Below are 19607 nucleotides of genomic sequence, written 5' to 3' on the forward strand. Positions count from 1 at the left end.
TCAAGAACAGTTCAGAGCAGGTGGTATGTGGGAGAATTGTAATGGCAGGCTTTCTTTTTTGTGATTGCCTAGAAACAAACCACAAAAGCCACTTTGGTGCAGTGGTTAAGGCACCATGCTAGAAACCAGGAGACCATGAATTCTAGTCCTGCCTTAGGCACAAAGCCATCTGAGTGACCTTAGGCCAGTCACTTTCTCTTAGCCCTAGGAAGAAAGCAATGACAAACCACTTCTGAAAAATCTTGCCAAGAAAACTGCAGGGATTTGTCTAGGCAGTGTCCAAGAATCAGACACAATTGAATGGATTAAAAAAAAAAGATATCAACCAATATTAAACCACCTAGTCAGAAGCAAAAAACAGATTCATGTATTCTAAAGAGAGAGGGAGTTAAGAAAATACTTGAATAGGTCTCTGATCCATTCAAAAAACTTCAGCATAGCTGCTGCTATTAAATCAAGAGTCCTTTGTTTGCTTCTATAGCAGCAATAGTAAATGTTAAAATATCACACAGAATGCCCTTCACTAGGTATAATTCTTTGTGTGAGGCATTCACATGAAGCACAAAGATACGATCTTTACAGGATGTGCAAAGATGATCACAAAGGAAAAAATATTCTATATGATCTACAATATCATACTGTATACCCACACTTGCTATTGCAGATGTTTTTAAAAAATTAATTTTCTTCAGCTTGCCAAGGAAGAGTTGTCATATTAGGGGTTTCAACCTTCATGGCAAATGGTGATAAGATTTACTTTGCTGATTTGAGGCAAGAATGAAAAAAAATCCCATTTCCAGTTGCTGAAGTTGTATATTTGCATTCAATCATTTGGTTTGACAAGATGTTTCTCTTACTTGCTGCAAACTGCTGTGGCAAGACTAGAAGGATGTTGCTAACACATTGTGATCGTAAGCCAAGCTTATGGTCTCAGTAGAGACAAGCTGAGACTTGTTAACACACTATATTTGCATTTTTAAGGCATATTGCTAACATTAACAAGTTTACACAGCATTTTTAAATATTAACATATCATTTGAACTAACACTCTTTATAATGCACTGATGCCTTTTGCCTTGATTGCCTAAAGCTGCATACAGAATTACATACAGGCAGGTAAGATAGTGATGAAACAGTTTTTAAATGGTCTGATGAGTATCCTGGTGTGTTGCAGGAAGAGCAGAACCATGTCTTGGGTGCTCCTAGCACTACTAATCAAAAGGCATTGTGTAGCTTTTCTAAAGATGTTCATAAAATTCTATGAATAAATCATGATGTTTTCCAATCATAAATACCCATAATAACTGAGCCACAGCATTGGATGCACTGACTACTTTATGCTGATTGGAGCTGAAGGTCTTAATTACTATTGAAATCTGGTTTTTTTGTCATAATAAAAGGTGGTTTGGAAAATGCAGCAAAAGTGTGAGTTGATAGGCTTCTAGAATAGCACTATGCACATTGTTAAGAAACCTGATGATGGTAGAATATGTTGCACAACTGAAGATTGTACAGTTGAGGAAATTCTCATAGGGCAGGTATTCCAGTTTATGTAAGATATCAAGGACAACCTTAAGCAATGGTTGCTTAGGCAATGCTTGAAGATTTCTAACCAGAAAGAGCCCACCAAGGGAGAGAAGACTGATAATTTATAACAGCTCGAAGCATCTAGTGCTTTGAAACACTAAAAAGCTGTTTCTTGTTATAACGATCTGGAATAACCCCAAAGAAAAGCTGATACTGGAGCATTTAAGACATCATAATGCTGTTATTATGAACCATCTGTCCATCTGTTTCTTGTCTTGAACAAATAATCAGAAACTGCAGTCTGCATAGGAAGAAAGCAAGGCCATTTCCAAACATAGTTAGGATCAGGTTTGTGGCCATAAGAAGGTTCTTATTGAATTGTTGCTCTCACCTTTCAAAGCTAATTCTGAGAAAGTAGGTAAAAAGCCTTAACTTAGAGACAATTGCAGTTCCAAATAGAAACAGACAGACAAGAGGCCATGCTTTAAACAGGGGAAAGGGCATAGCTGGGGCCTTATTCTGAAATCAAAGTAGTTCTTCAGAGGAAAGAAAGACATAACACAACACCTTTTTAGGTTGTTCAGATATACATTCCTTTTGTTTTATTTCTGTTGCATCCTTGAAACCACAGCAGTACATTTTGAGTCTTTTAATTTCACAAAATGCTATTGTGAAGTATTATTTATGCAAAGTAGTTCACAGCTTGAAGGATAAAATGCCAAGGATAATAAATTTTGTTGATTTGTTTGCTTGTTTTAAGAAAAATAAGATGAAATGCAGTAAAAGCCATAGCAGAAACAGAAACAGATGTTACAAGCTGTGTTCACACTATTTGTATTAAGCCAACTGAATAAACCATAATGGACTTTATTGCTGCAGTGTGGTAAGCCATAAAGAATGTTTAAAAACCAAAATGGCTGGCTTCGTCAACACAAGTCCAAACAATCCACACTCTGCTGTAACACAGTGTATGAGCCCAGACACTATCTGATGATTCTGCAAGTTGAAGAAAGCTGTTGTGGTTCCTCTGTTTGTTTCAGTGTTACAGTTTGGGACTGTTATTGTTTTTAACTGAGTTCACATGAACTTACCATATTAATGGTAGTAGAAAATTGTATGAAGAAAACAATTAACTGTCCTCTGTTAACATTTAGTGAGGCTAGAGGCTAAAGGGATGGACAGCCTTGGTCCTTACAGAGCAAAGTTCTTTTGAAACATGGGCTGTGTGAATAAGGTGGAATTGCACCCTCACACTGGCAGTAAACAATCAAATGTTCCAAATGGTATAGCTGCATTATATTTTGCAAAAAAAAAAAAAAAAAAAATCCTGAAATCTATGTGACTCCCATCCTCTTGGTGTTCTGTAAGGCCCTGAGGACCTAGTTGTTCTCCCATGCCTTGGATTACAGCATTCTGATTGGCAGCTCTTGATGGATGTATTTTTCTCTGTGTTTTTATATTGGGTGACTGGATCCCATCTTGTTTTGTTTTGCATATATTACTGCTTATTACATCGTGAACTGCCCAGAGTCCGTTTGGAGTTGGGTAGAGCCTAAATTTAAACAAATAAATAAAATTTTATTGTAAAATTTATTGTAAAGTTTATTGTAAACTGCCCAGAGTCCCTCTGGTGGGAGGAGATGGGCGGTGACAAATTTGATAAATAAATAAATAAAATGCTATCTAGTTGTGTTATATCAAGTGCCTGAGAAGGGCCTTCTGCTAAGTTCAAATCTATCAACCAAGTTAAGCAGCATAAAGTGAGGTGTCTGTGATTTACACAAAAGCCTAGTCTGGGAATCCTGCCTAACCATGTTACATGTTGCCTACAGGTGTCACAGTATGATTGTTCTGCAAAGAAAGGGAGTCTCATGGTCTTCATACTCCAGAATGGATAACATTAGCAGACAAATATTTCCCTTAAAAAACTCAATAGCTATGAATTATAGTAAAATTAAGGCTATTTTCTATTAACATTCTTGGAAAACACTTGCTTGTTTTCCAAAATAGCCTTATTTGATTACCATTCTATAGAAGTGGGGGAGGGGGTTGTATCAATATCTGGGTCTGTTCTTTTCTTCAAATGGCAGCTGATCTGCAATTATGCATCTCTTAAATGATGCATAAGTTGTCTACGATTCTGATGTGGAGGGGTCTAACAAGTAGTCACTTTTACATCTACTGAAACAAAAAGGGTATTCAGTATTTTTCTGTGGAACAGAAATCTGCAGCCAGAAAGGGTCTTCCTATGTTAATCTGACTTCAGAAATTGGAACAACAAATCCAGCATTATGGCTTCTCACCAGTTTCCCCACCCCCCATTAGTTCTTTAAGGTATTTTACTGACAAACAAATCTTTAAGGTTTTTCAGGATCCAGTGTCTCCAACCATTTGGATTTACGTGCCCCTGCAAATAGCGAGACCCATACATGAATGTGAATACTATCTAAAATGTATTCCTAACCCTAGTCTTAGAACTTCTTCCATGCAACTTACAATTAGATGCCAACAAACTATTTTAGAAGGCTGTTTTAAGAAAATGTCATATGATTTCAGATTCTGGGAGAGATTTGGTGGTAGGTTTGCCATACTATTTTTTCTGACATTTGATCTAGAGTTTTAAACTTAGCTCTTAAGAAGGAAGCTAGCTAGCCTTATATATATAAACCTTTTTTCTTTCTTTCTTTCTATAAGCTAATCTTACTGGTAGTGGCAGGTTTCACCTTGTTTGTTTTTAAAATCTTAACTATACTTTATTTTTTTTTTCAGCAGTTTGACAAATAAACCAGGGATAAAGAAATTATGTATGCTTTCCTGCATGTAATATTTTTTTTTCTTTTGTCAGCTATAGTAATCTTTATTTCCACTTCTCTGTCCACTGGAGTCTATGAACTGGAGAGGTTTCCCATTTAGTGCCAACACATTTATGTGGGTTTTTTTGCTTTTATTAACAGTTCTTCAATAGCCTACTTCACACTGTGTGCTCTCTGTAATCAGTGGTTTTGCAGAACATAATTTGCCACTGTAACGACAAGCCTTAGACTTCTTTGCCTTAGGAGCCAGGGGCAATAAAACCTGCCTCCTGAAATCCAAATAAGAAATCCTTGTACAGAAGGAAAAAATGCTAGCACAGCCTAAAATAGCTTAGTGTTAAATTGTTCCCTAAAACATTTGATTCATAGGATCTAGAGCATGTGTCCAAGTACTTCTGGCTTGTATCATCTGTCTAGGGGCTATGAATTACCCACCTGGCACATTCTCTCATGCATACAATATATACAGAGACCAGTAAGCAAAACATTTCCTTCATATGTACCTTGCTTGGTTTATATGGTGAGAGCAAGCAAAGAGTACATTTAAATATATTGTACTTAAATTTATTTTAGGTAGGAACTTTGCAAGTGTTTACTTGAAGAACTTAATAGGAAACAAAAGTGATAATAATTACAAGAATAAGAATATATAGAGATGCATATACAAGAGTTATATGTCTAATATATGTTGTTATATGTTGAGTTATATGTTGTGTGTTCATCAAGTGTAACTTGTCTGGAAAGCTGAAATAGAAAAAAAAAGGCTATTGCTAAAAAAGAAAAGATACAGAGGAACGGGCATGTGTCAGAAAACAAACCAAGCAAGTAGAAATGAAATCCTTGTATTCCCTCAAAGACTGACTTGCTTTTGAAGACTTTCATCATATTGGTTTAGACTCATATCTGGTGCTTCAGATTGGACCTTCACAGCTTGGCTTCATTCAGGTTTGGATTCATTCAGGCAATTCTCTAGCCTTAGGTCTTTTATGATTTGCAGACAGAATGCGGTATCTATGCCTTCTCTTCCCTATCCCATTACTTTTGTTGACATTATCCAGTCTCTAAACTACTTAGGACTCCTCAATTCCAGAGAAGACTGCATTTTAGCATACAGGCAATCCAAGAAGGTCACAAGAATATAAAAAAAGCAACAGCAACTTTAACACAATTCATTTCTTCTAATAAGAGAAAGCCCAAGAACAGAAAAGGCAAGTTCAAATAGGACCAGGCATTTAAAGCAAATATATGTCTAATTGTAGGCCCAATACATAAAAATACAAGAAAAAATAAATAAAAAATAGCCTCAAATCTAGTAACTGAAACAATAGAGACTGTCTACAGCAAACCCTTGGATGTGAAATGTATGAATAAATATTTTATCAACAATGGAAGTGCTGTGTTTTTTCTTTGTCACACAGTATCATACTGGAATTTAAAATCACAGTATGGATCAGTAAATGAAGGCTATTCAGCATGTTGTAAATCTTATGTGGGTTCTAAAACTTATAATTAAACTGCAAGCTTGGGGTATGTTATATCGGATATCTATGATATTGGCAATCACTAGCATGCCTTTACACCCGGTGAAAAAGAATTTCTTAAGAATTTTACAAGAAGACGCGATCCAGTTTAAAAGCTATTTTATTCCCAACTTATGTAAATGAACATAACTTGATTAGTTTACAGCACTGACAATGACCTACTGCTTATTTTAACTTTGTTTTATAATTATGTGCCTAGTTTTATAAAATGCATATTTTATACAAATGCATCTTTTCTCTCTTTCCTTCTTCTTACTTTAGTCATTTCCTCAGTAAGGTAGTTACAGATACATGTAAGACTGGATTTATTTCTCGACATTTCTCCTGCCTTAGCAGTCCACCTCTTTACCACTATTGCCTTCTATTATTGCTGCTCATTTTTTCCTTGTTTCTCCATCCATTTCCTTGCCAGACAGCATCCAGGCAGCTGTTGGAGCCTCACTTTTCTATCACTTTGCTTTGCTTATTTCCTCTGGACTGAAAGGGGGAGGATAAGTAAGAAAGTAGGTGGCAGTAATAAGGAACACCTGAGCAGCTGCATGAACAGGTCCAGAAAGCTCTTCATGATAGCCTCCCTGATGAAACCCAAGAAGAGTTCAGGTTTCTTACCAGCTCTGCTTTTGGGCAGAGGAAGAGAGAAGAACATGCACATTATGTTCCCAAATACTAGAAATGGACAGCCTGCAGGCACAATGTGCCTCCCATCACCTATTTTATGTCTCCTTGAGACTTCCTAGTTACAGTTGACTGGACAGTTTTCTGTTACTTCATAGAAATGAAACCCTCCGCTCTGAATGATCTCTTGAAGTTTGAGAGAGGATCCCCAAAAGACTTGCACTTCCTCTGTTGTTTTTAAATGTCTGAGGCAGCTTTGAGTCTAAAAACTGTATTTTGAAAAAGTATGTGTGTTTCAAAGGTGCATTCAAAGTGCTTCCTTGTCATGCAACTGCTCCCTTTTCCATACCAGTGAGTTGCCTGTCTGCTGTTATAAAACGCCAAATTCTGAAATCAATATAGACATATTGATTGTGTTTTGGTAGGACTCATTGTTCGAGAGGTAAGCATTGAGATTTCACGGCAACAAGTTGAAGAACTCTTTGGACCTGAAGATTATTGGTGCCAGTGTGTTGCTTGGAGCTCTGCAGGCACTACCAAGAGTAGGAAGGCCTATGTCCGTATTGCATGTAAGTACTTCCTTCTTTACTTTGCTAGAAAGCTTTTTGGAATAATCAAATTAATGCTCTTTCACTACTCTGGATGCTTTGTGTCAGAATCTAACCCAGTAGCATTTGGTGTATAGTGTTGTATATTGGTATATAGTGAAATGACAATAAAAGTTTATCTTATCTATCTTCACTAAAGTTTTATTTGTATCAGTACTTATGCTTGTGTGGAGTTCTCTCAAGTGCTGTGCCTCAAATTATGTTTGATTGTAGCATATGTACTTTAGCAACTTTAGTATAGCATCATAGAGATAATTGTTGTACATACAGATGTTCACTGTAATCTCTTGTTTAAATTGTTCCTTCCTGAAAGATAAGAATGAATGGAAGAAGATTGATTGGAACAGACTTATTGTTTCTTCTTTTAAAATGATTTTTATCCCACTCATCAGCCAGTAAGTCCTTTTGTTCCTTGCCCATTCTTGTCAAGTGTTGTTGCTGAGGTTGGAAAAAAAAAGGGTACTTTTGTATTGCTACTACATCCAGTTTTGTTGTTACTTTTAAAGTAGTACTTAACAGATGTTGCCAATAGTTTTGTAATATTCCTTTTAAGATCAAAATGTCACCAAGGGTATAAAGCAATTCAAATCAAACTAAAAAAGAAGACGGTGCTTCAAAAAGTATACATTCTACATCTTAATGTAGATGTGTGGCTCTGGAAAGCCAAAAAGAGCAAATGATTGTTCAGTTCATTCAAATTAAGAAGAAGATTATGAACAATCACCTGAATAAAGATTCCCAGTTATCAACACCAGTAATTAAAACTTCAGCACAATGGTTTCTAAAACGTACATCAGTTGCAAAAGAAACTGTCATCAAGGAAGTAGAAAAGCCAAGTTATACAGAGCCAGATATGGTGTCCTCCAAAGATTACAGCTGAATTGAATTTTTAATGTGACAAAGGGTTGAAAGAATTTATCATGTTAATAATATTGCAGACAAATTTCTGTCTATTTCTTTGTGCTGACTCTTTTATGTGTACGATTCTCAAGCCACTCAAAAGATAAAAAAAAGCATTGCACAACTTGGCAATAAAACCTTTTAAGTTTTGTCACTTGATTCTCCATATTTATTTACTAAGCTGAACATAAATTGCAAAACTTAAGAATCAGTCTGATCTTTAAATATATTGTGAATACTTCTTTTGGTGCTGAAGATGAAATTAAAATGAATAGGCTTTTATTTTTCTCAAATTCACAATTCAGCTTTGGATATTTATTTCCCTTGATGGATTCTTGAACTTTAGAGTTGCATCATGTAGATCCATTAATCTGTCAGATCTGAAGTGTGCTGCAACTAATGGCCTTCCATCTAGAGAAATTGTCGGCAGTCAAACAAATAGTTATATTATCCAAATAAAGCTTTTGACAGGATAAATACAATCCATGGTAGTAGATTAGATCTGTGTAACCGTTTGATTCCGCTGCTTTTAGTAGGCTGAATAAAGAATGGATCATGCTCTATTTTGCTTTAAATAGAGAAGAGAATAAGATTGCAAAAATGTCCTTACTTTACTGACATCCATATTAATATTACATTATTTCTTCTCCTCTGTTCCTCCCTACTTCCCCTGACATGATTCAAGGCGAACAGAAACACAGATATTCAGCTTATTATACAAATATTTAATTTCCATTAATTTTCAAAGAGAAGACTGTCTTCTAAAGCCGTATTTGCACTGGAGATTCTCATTTTACTATCATGTGGATGAAATGCGTTTACTCTGACTTAACAATGAAAGCCAGGGCCATTACTCAGAGTCAGCTTTTCTTTGCCTTTAGGGAAGTGAAATAAACAGCTTTTGGTGAATGCTCACTGGAAGCTGGCTATCAGTCTGGCATTTAGCCTGACATTTTAGTGAAAGAGAATTTCTCTTCTAGTAAAATGAATGAATTCCCAGAAAAACCTTTTATCGGAATGTACAGTTTTTCCATGAAACACTATAGAAGCTATTAAAATAATTCATAAACAAGAATTCTTAAGACACATAAAGGCTCTTGAAATAGAAACATGTTCTGCTCCAGCATCATCTACTGAATCCTATGTTCGACTTTTCTAACTAATGTTTAAGGATGGGGTTTTTGTTGCTTTTCTTTAGTTTTGTGTGTGGGTTTGTTTGTTTTGGTGATGCTTATGATTGATTACCAGGGCCAGAAATTAAGGTAAACAAGTGATGACCTAATTTTCTTTCTCAGTATCAGTGTGAACAAATTAAAAAACTAAACTTAAAACTCAGACCTATATGTTTTATCACTTGACTGTCACATCTAATAAAGACATACATAGATGAATCAGAACCATCATCTTTATTGTAATTTTTATATCATTCAAAATTCACCTTTTTCTAAAGTCATTTCACACATTCAGCTGCCAGAAATGTTAACTAATTCACATTAGTGATGGCAATACTCACCTTGCATATATGTGGAAAAGGGCTAAGTGACCCAAACGTGGTGTGCCATACAATGTTCAGTCAGTGACCTCAGCATCCATATCATATTAGACATGCACCAAGTGGACTAATATCTAATAGCTTCCTGCAGAGCCACCACTACCACATTTCCTCCCAGTGCTCTCCACAAGTAATCACTGGTGTGCATGCAAATGTGAACTGACCATTGAAACAACTTCTCCATCTGCAGCTTGAAAAAAAATAACAATAAACCTGGAAATTGGCTCCATATGGTGAGATGGTCGATTTCCCCTTCTGTATAGGCTGACTGTTTCCTTGAGGTGATGATGTTGTTGTTGTTTATTTGTTCAGTCGCTTCCGACTCTTCGTGACTTCATGGACCAGCCCACGCCAGAGCTTCCTGTCGGTTGTCAACACCCCCAGCTCCTCCAGGGACAAGTCCGTCACCTCTAGAATATCATCCATCCACCTTGCCCTTGGGCGGCCCCTCTTCCTTTTGCCCTCCACTCTCCCTAGCATCAGCATCTTCTCCAGGGTGTCCTGTCTTCTCATTATGTGGTCAAAGTATTTCAGTTTTGCTTTTGATATCATTCCCTCAAGTGAGCAGTCTGGCTTTATTTCCTGGAGGATGGACTGGTTTGATCTTCTTGCAGTTCAAGGCACTCTCAGAATTTTCCTCCAACACCACAGTTCAAAAGCATCGATCTTCCTTCTGTCAGCCTTCCTTATGGTCCAGCTCTTGCAGCCATATGTTACTATGGGGAACACCATTGCTTTAACTATGCGGACCTTTGTTGTCAGTGTGATGTCTCTGCTCTTAACTATTTTATCGAGATTTGTCATTGCTCTTCTCCCAAGGATTAAGCGTCTTCTGATTTCCTGACTGCAGTCAGCATCTGCAGTAATCTTTGCACCTAGAAATACAAAGTCTTTCACTGCTTCTACATTTTCTCCCTCTATTTGCCAGTTATCAATCAAGCTGGTTGCCATAGTCTTGGTTTTTTTGAGGTTTAACTGCAAGTCAGCTCTTGCACTTTCTTCTTTCACCTTCATCATAAGGCTCCTCAGTTCCTCTTCGCTTTCAGCCATCAAAGTGGTATCATCTGCATATCTGAGATTGTTAATGTTTCTTCCAGCGATTTTAACTCCAGCCTTGGATTCCTCAAGCCCAGCATGTTGCATGATGTGTTCTGCATACAAGTTGAATAGGTAGGGTGAGAGTATACAGCCCTGCCGTACTCCTTTCCCAATCTTAAACCAGTCCATTGTTCCGTGGTCTGCTCTTACTGTTGCTACTTGGTCATTATACAGATTCTTCAGGAGGCATACAAGATGACTTGGTACCCCCATACCGCTAAGAACTTGCCACAATTTGTTATGGTCCACACAGTCAAAGGCTTTAGAATAGTCAATAAAACAGAAATAGATGTTTTTCTGAAACTCCCTGGCCTTTTCCATTATCCATCGGATATTGGCAATTTGGTCCCTAGTTCCTCTGCCTTTTCTGAACCCAGCTTGTACATCTGGCAATTCTCGCTCCATGAATTGCTGAAGTCTACCTTGCAGGATCTTGAGCATTACCTTACTGGCATGTGAAATGAGTGCCACTGTTCGATAGTTTGAACATTCTTTAGTGTTTCCCTTTTTTGGTATGGGGATATAAGTTGATTTTTTCCAATCTGATGGCCATTACTGTGTTTTCCAAATTTGCTGACATATAGCATGTATTACCTTGACCGCATCATCTCGCATGATTTTGAACAGTTCAGTTGGGATGCCATCGTCTCCTGCTGCCTTGTTATTAGCAATGCTTCTTAAGGCCCATTCAACCTCACTCTTCAGGATGTCTGGCTCTAGCTCACTGACCACACCATCAAAGCTATCCCCGATATTGTTATCCTTCCTGTACAGGTCTTCTGTATATTCTTGCCACCTTTTCTTGATCTCTTCTTCTTCTGTTAGGTCCTTGCCATCTTTGTTTTTCATCATACCCATTTTTGCCTGGAATTTACCTCCGATGTTTCTAATTTTCTGGAAGAGGTGTCTTGTCCTTCCTATTCTATAGTCTTCTTCCACTTCTGCGCATTGCTTGTTTACAAATAATTCCTTATCTCTTCTGGCTAACCTCTGGAATTTTGCATTTAATTGGGCATATCTCCCCCTATCACTGTTGCCTTTTGCTTTCCTTCTTTCTTAGGCTACTTCTAGTGTCTCAGCAGACAGCCATTTTGCCTTCTTGGTTTTCTCTTTCTTTCGGATGTATTTTGTTGCCGCCTCCTGAACAATGTTGCAGACTTCTGTCCATAGTTCTTCCGGGACCCTATCTATTAAGTCCAATCCCTTAAATCTATTCTTCACCTCCACTGCATATTCCTTAGGAATATTAGTGAGCTCATATCTAGCTGATCTGTGGGTCTTCCCTAATCTCTTTAGTCTGATCCTAAATTGTGCAAGAAGGAGTTCGTGATCGGAACTACAGTCAGCTCCAGGTCTTGTTTTTACCGACTGTATAGATGTCCGCCACCTTTGGCTGCAAAGGATGTAGTCAATCTGATTTCGGTGTTGTCCATCTGGTGAAGTCCATCTATAAAGCCATCTCTTAGGTTGCTGGAAGAGGGTGTTTGTTATGCACATTGAGTTGTCTTGGCAAAATTCTATCAGCCTGTGTCCTGCTTCGTTTTGTTCTCCCAGGCCATGCTTACCTGTAATTCCAGGTGTCATTTGACTGCCCACCTTAGCATTCCAGTCTCCCGTGATGAAAATAACATCTCTTTTAGGGGTGTCATCCAGTAGGTGCTGCAGATCCTCATAGAACTGCTCTACTTCAGCTTCTACAGCATCTGTGGTTGGGGCGTATATTTGGATCACGGTGATATTAGATGGCTTTCCCTGAATTCGAATTGACATCATTCTGTCATTTTTTGGATTGTATCCAAGCACTGCTTTAGCCACTTAACTATTAATTATGAAGGCTACTCCATTTCTTCTGTGGTCCTCTTGTCCACAGTAGTAAATCTGGTGGTCATCTGATGTGAAGTGGCCCATTCCAGTCCGTTTCAGTTCACTTATGCCCAAAATGTCTATCTTTAATCTTGACATCTCACCAATAACCACATCCAATTTGCCCTGGCTCATAGATCTTACATTCCAGGTTCCAATGGTGTGTTGATCCTTGGAACATCGGATTCGCCGTTCACCACCAGCACCGTGGGCCGCTCGCTGTCCTTTCGGCTTTGAGCTAGCTGCGTCATCATGTCTGGGGCTAGTTGAACGCATCCTCTGTTCCTCCCCAGTAGCATTTTGACCATCTTCCGACCTGGGGGTCTCATCTTCCAATGGTATACCGACATATCTCTGGTTGTACTGATCCATTTAGTTTTCACGGCAAGAATACTGGGGTGGGTTGCCATTACCTTCCCCAGGGATCGCATTTAGTCTGACCTCTCTGTCACGACCTTCCTGTCTTGGGTGGCCCTTCATGGTTTAGCTCATGGCATCATTGAGGTGCTCAAGCTCCAGCACCAGAACAAGGTAATGATCCTTTGCTGAAGTTGAGGTGATGATAGTGTGCAACAATTCACATACATGCTTTGGGCAGGTGATGTGAGCAGACAGTGGACTGAGAAGTATTATCCCTGGCAAAATTGAGGAAAGAAGAAGGAGAAGAAGGGAAATATAATAGATAAAGTACATGAGACAGATGAAATGATGGGACTGTCCTTTGAATATCTACATGATATCATGAGATATGGCAAAGTGGTTAGTGTTTGTCTGTGCAGTCATGATCAAGAGCTGAACCCAATAAAAACAAACTATATTCCACTCCCTTAACTGATTTTTCAGAACCTTAAGTTGACTTCCTTAATACTTCTGGGAAAAAAAAGATGCAGCCATTATCTGTGAAGGAGAAGGTACTTAGAAACCATCATGACAATATCTTTACCTGTTCTCAGAAACAAATGACTGACTTCAGCCTTGATATCTGTCATGAGTGCCGTTGAGCTAAAGTCATCAGCGCAATGGCACTCATGACAATGACAAGGAAATAGGTGAAGGGGTACAAGTTAAGTAGCCATCAACCTACAACGACTAACGGCCAACAAACAATAGCCAAATGAATCACGGAGCCACCCAAACCATCAGCGGCAATACAACGGGGATCGCCCAGCTGAAAGCAATCAGCAGAAGAATGGAAACCTGATGATGGGCGATCCCGGAAACCCTCACCCACCGGCAGGGCAACGCATGGGACAAAGGGGGGTGACGTGACCGTGAGCGAGGGGGCGCTGACCGGCGCGGGGTATTTAAACCCCGCACCGGCGCGCTCCTGTCACTCTCAGCTTTTTTCTACCAACGCTGTACCTGCCCTGCAATAAACCAGAGCCTGATTCGCAAGACAGTGTCTGAATGTTATTCAGGGGGAGGCAGCGCATGACATAAAGCTGAGAGTCATAAACTCAGCCTCGCCGAGCCCCACCGGACGACAACGAGCCGCGGGAGGAGTAGACGGCGAGAAGACCAGCAAGATGAGGCCGGAACGGCGCGGGCAAGGAGGGCGAGCCGCGCGGCAAGAGACAGAGGAGGACCGACCAAGGCCAGAGGCACCGCGGACTCCCGGAGCCATGGACGCCCACCCCACCCGACCCGAGCCTCAGCTCCAACCCCAAGGGGAGATGGCGACGGAGGCAACCCGACCGCGGGAGGGAGCAGCACGACTTCCGAAACCAGCGGAGGACCCCGCGCCCCACATCGCACCCCAGCAACGGGCGTGGAGCGACAGCCCCACGGCGCTCGACACGGAGGAGGACGACGGAGACACCCATCAGACGGCGGAGGAAGCGGACCCGCGGCAGAGGGACGATGAACCCCGCCGGCAACCCACCCCCGAGGACGCGCCAACGGAACCGGCCCCAGCGGCGGCGCGGGCTGTGGACGAGGAGGCACGAGCTGAACTCGCGGCCATGCGGGCTCAGCTGACGGAACTCCGGACCATGCTCCAGGCGCTTATGCCCCCCGCGCCACCCAACGACGTCCCCGCACAAGCCCACACCCCGAGCGAAGCATCGAACCCACACGGGCCAGCGGAGGGCCAGCAGACGGCACAGGCGGCCGACACCACACCCCGAGAAGCGAGAGGCGGGGCCGCACAAAACGCCCGGGCCCCAAAGGACTTCCCCATCTTCTTCGATGGGACCCCCACAAAACTCTCGTTTTTTGTGACCAACGCTAGGGAGTTCACGGGGAGGCACGGACACTCCTATGACTCCGAGGCCGACAAGATCGCCGCCGTGGCGATCAAACTCCAAGACAGGGCGGCGGACTGGTACGTCCAACTGTACGAGTCCAGCTCCCCCGCCCTCGCCACCTTCCCTGCTTTCATCAAAGAGATGAAAGACTACTTCGAAGACCCCCTAGCCAAAGTGCGGGCGAAAAGCGCACTCCAAAGACTTAAACAGGGCACCCGCACGGTCCCTGACTACGCCCTGGAGTTCAAAGCCCTCGCGGGGAAGGTCAGCGACTGGTCCGAGACCACCCTGCTGGAAATCTTCAAAAGGGGGCTCAACCGCGATGTTCTCCAATGGGCCCTCTACCGCGACGACCCAGAAACGTTACACGGGTGGATCCACCTCGCGGGGAAAGCCGAACACGCGCACCGCACCTTCCTCATGACAACCACGGAAGACACAAACGATGCCGGGAAAAAGGTACCCGCACCACACGGGGGGATGGCCGGCCCCATATACCCAAAAAAGAAGTTCAACCGGGAGCCCTGCGGGAGGTGTGGCAAATTAGGGCACAAGACGGCGGATTGCTTCGCCAACCGACCGCCGACCAGCGCGCCCAAGCCCACCCCGAAAATTAGCCCCAAACCACCCAACCCGGGGCCGCCGCCTCACCGCCGAATGACCGTGGCCACAGCGACACCGAAAGAGAGCTGGGACGCTTACTGGGGGGAAGAGGACAACACCGACCCCGACCAGCCGGCGGGAAATGCTCCCCGCCTGCTCTGAGACGCGTGGCGAGGCAGGCGGTGGGACAGCAACGCGGACCACCTCAACGAAACGACAAAAGCTCCGTAATATTGGCAGCAATTCAACTCTCTACCGGCAACGGAGCCACCACGGCCGCGGCACTAGTGGACTCGGGGTGCTCAAAAAACCTCATCCACCCCGACCTAGTCGCCAAACTCGACCTCCGCTGCTTCCCCCTCCCCACGCCGCTGGCATTCCACCAGCTGGACGGCTCTACAGCGGGAGGAAAACCAGCCACGCTACAAACCGAGCCGGTCACCCTGCAAATGGGCACTCACACCGAGCGCACATCGTTCGTAGTCACGCACATCGGACGGCCCATTGCAGTCCTGGGGATGCCATGGCTCGCGAAAAACAACCCGCGGATCAACTGGGCGACCCGCACCTTCACATTCGGCGACGGCGAGTATCGAGCACCAGTACCAGCTGGCAAAAGCAACCCCACGGTAGGACGAGCGGAGGCGACCACACAAGACAACGCCGCTACCACAGCAGACCTACCAGAACAATACGCCGACTTCTCCGAGGTCTTCGGAGAGGCAGAGGCGGACCAACTACCCCCCCACCGCAAGACGGATTGCCGGATCGACCTACTGCCCGACGTCCCCTTACCTAGACCAAAGATCTATTCGATGACCCCGAAGGAGATGGCAACCCTCCGGGAGTTCATCGATAAAAACCTAGACAGGGGATTCATAGAGCCAGCATGCTCACCGGTCGGAGCCCCCGTCTTATTCCGGGAGAAGAAAGACGGGACCCTACGGCTCTGTACCGACTACCGGGGCCTAAACGCGGCTTCCCTGTCCAACAAATATCCCTTACCCCTGGTGAAGGACATGCTCGCCCACCTGTCCACGGGCAAAGTCTTTTCCAAATTGGACCTTCGCGAGGCGTACTATCGCATCCGAATCAGGGAGGGGGATGAATGGAAGACGGCGTTTAACTGCCCCCTAGGCGCTTTCCAGTACAAGGTACTGCCCTTCGGACTCGCGGGGGCCCCTGGGGTGTTCATGCAGCTCATCAATGAGGTACTGCATGAACATCTGTTTAAAGGGGTCCTGGTCTACATCGACGACGTCCTTATTTACACAAAAACACACGAGGAACACGTAACCTTAGTCAGGCAAGTCCTCGACAAGCTCAGAAGGGCGCAGCTCTATGCGAAGCCTACAAAGTGCGAGTTTCACAAAGAGCGCCTAGACTATTTGGGGTATCGAATCTCCGGGGACGGCATCGAAATGGACCCCGCAAAAGTCGAAGCGGTGCTAAACTGGGAGCGGCCCCGCAACAGACGGCAACTACAGAGCTTCCTGGGATTCGCGAATTTCTACAGGTCATTCGCCCGGGGGTTCGCTGAGATAGCCCTCCCCTTAACGGACCTCCTCAAAACCAAAGGGGTGGGGGACACCCGACGCGCCAAGAACCCAGGCACAGTGCTGAATTGGACTCCCGCGTGCCAGACCGCATTCGACAAGCTGAAAGCGCTGTTCACTACGGAGCCAATCCTCGCGCACCCGGACCCAGAACGGCCGTTCGTGGTCCAAGCCGACGCCTCAGACTTCTCCCTGGGAGCCATCCTACTACAGAAAGACTCCACGGGGCTCCTGAAACCATGCGCCTACCTGTCAAGGAAGTTCTCCGAGACAGAGAGGCGATGGCACGTCTGGGAGAAAGAAGCCTTCGCGGTGAAATCGGCACTAGAGACATGGCGACACCTACTCGAGGGAGCCACCCAACCATTCGAGGTCTGGACGGACCACCGGAACCTCGAGGCCCTACGAACGCCTAGACGCCTTAGCCCAAAACAGGTCCGATGGGCCCAATTCTTCAGCCGCTTTGATTTCCAGCTGAAGTTCATGCCGGGCAAGAAGAACTTCCTGGCCGACGCCCTCTCCCGACTGCCCCAAGACGAAGAGCCCGCCCCAGACACCATTGGGACGGTCCTATCCGCCTCGCAACTGGGGATGGCCGTGACCACCCGAAGCGGCGCACGGAGGCAGCTCGACGCTACGGCGCAGCCGACGGCGGGACAACCGGCGACGGAAAGAAGCCAACCGCAACTACCAGGGGGAATGCGCACGGACCTCGCCGCCGCCCTCAAAACCGACCCCTGGTTCCTGGCGAACCCCGACAAGGTAACGATGGCGCAAGACCTGGCATGGGGGGAAGGCAGAATCTACGTCCCGGACTCGCAACGCCAGGCGATCTTGCATAGGTCACACGACGCCAAGCAAGCGGGACACTTTGGGTTCCTCAAGACCCTACACCTAACACGGCGCCAATTCTGGTGGCCCGCGCTCAGGCGAGACGTAAAAACCTACGTGGCGTCCTGCCCAACGTGCGCTAGGGCCAAACGGGCACCAGGCAAACCCGCGGGGCTATTGCAACGGGTGGCAGAACCCTCCCGCCCATGGGAGGAAATCTCTATGGATTTTATAGTGGACCTCCCACCCAGCCAGAAGAAAACGGCCATTTGGGTGGTGAAGGACTACTTCTCAAAGCAGGCCCACTTCATCCCCTGCACGTCGGTCCCATCCTCACAACAACTAGCCAAACTCTTCCTCATCCACGTGTACAGGCTACACGGATGTCCCGCACGTGTGGTGACCGACAGGGGCACACAGTTCACCTCCAAATTCTGGCGGGCCTTCCTGAAGCTGACGGGGACCCAACAGGCCCTATCTACGGCTTGGCATCCGCAGACGGACGGAGCCACTGAGGTTCTTAATGCCACCTTAGAGCAATTTATACGATCATATACGAACTACCACCAAGACGACTGGGCTGAACTGCTCCCGTTCGCCGAAGTCGCATACAACAACGCCGTCCACACGAGCACGGGGAAAACTCCGTTCGAAGTAGTCTCGGGGCGCGACTTCGTCCCCATACCGGAGCTACCTCAACCCCCGGAACCACAGGTGGACGCCAGCGACTGGGGACGGAAGATCGCGGAAGCATGGCCAGTAATCACGGCGGCGCTGAAGGAGGCACAGGCTGCTTACAAAGAGCAGGCCGACAAGCACCGGCGCCAACAACCGACGTTCCAGGCGGGGGATATGGCCTATCTATCCACCAAGTTCCTAAAGTCAACCCAACCCTCGAAAAAACTGGGGCCTAAGTACATCGGGCCGTTCCGAGTCACGCAAATAGTGAACCCGGTAGCAATACGCCTGGACCTGCCACACAACCTCCGGAGGCTCCACCCGGTGTTCCACACCAGCCTCCTAAAACCGGCAACCACCTCCCGATGGCACCCAAGCACGCCACAGCCCGCACCGCTTATGATCGACGGGCAACACCACTTCGAGATAAGGGACATCCTCGACTCCCGCAAGCAACGAGGAACTCTACACTATCTGGTCAGGTGGAAACACTTCCCCCACCCGGAATGGGTGGCGGCGCACAACGTTAACGCGCCTGACCTGACCAGAGCATTTCACCGGGCATACCCCGACAAACCGCAACCAAGGTCAGCAAAACCAAACCCCCCCCCCCGCAGGCCTCCCCCCGCCTCCCGTGCCCCAAGGGAAAGGGCCCCCCCCAAGCCCGCGACTTGGGTGGACCTTGCCCCCCCCGGGACTCACTCCCCCCGCCCCGGGCCCACGGGGTGGTGACAAACGATCGCCAGCACCCTCCCCCCGCCCCCCGGCCGCGGGGGAGTGGCAAGCAAGTCAACAGGGCAACCTGGGGGCAACGCCCAGGAGACACAACAAAGGCGACGCACTCTAAATAAGAAAAGAAGGGCCCTACCTGGAGCTGAGAAGCACCCGACCAGCCACGCCTCTCGCCTCGCCGAACTGAGCCAAACAAACAGGGTGTGGTTGGAGCATGCGCATGCCAGGTCAGAACCCGAGCATGCGCACCATGGACACACCCTGGGAAGGCACGTGGTAGAGGGAGGAGCAAAGGGAGGGGCGACAACTACTCCGGCGGGAACTTTGAAAAAAAAAAAAAAAAAATGTGGCGTTTTGACAGCTCCACGGGGAAAACCCAGAAACCCGGGGGAGAACACTATTCGGAAAGGGGGCAGTATGTCATGAGTGCCGTTGAGCTAAAGT

General features: G+C 45.1%; 2 protein-coding genes across 2 annotated transcripts in view; one reads left to right on the forward strand and one right to left on the reverse strand.

Annotated features, from left to right (window-relative positions):
• PDLIM5 (PDZ and LIM domain 5) overlaps positions 1-19607 on the reverse strand; it is a 705552-nt gene that overhangs the window by 146394 nt on the left and 539551 nt on the right. The gene's annotated exons all lie outside the window — the stretch shown is intronic.
• The window catches only part of UNC5C (unc-5 netrin receptor C), a 152974-nt gene that overhangs the window by 20850 nt on the left and 112517 nt on the right, over positions 1-19607 (forward strand). Inside the window, exon 3 of the mRNA XM_063310736.1 lies at positions 6922-7065. Within this exon, the coding sequence (XP_063166806.1) occupies positions 6922-7065 (144 nt within the window). The remainder of the gene's footprint in view (positions 1-6921; positions 7066-19607) is intronic.

This window comes from Candoia aspera, chromosome 8, assembly GCF_035149785.1.
Source record: "Candoia aspera isolate rCanAsp1 chromosome 8, rCanAsp1.hap2, whole genome shotgun sequence".
In the NCBI taxonomy this organism is placed as follows: Eukaryota; Metazoa; Chordata; class Lepidosauria; order Squamata; family Boidae; genus Candoia; species Candoia aspera.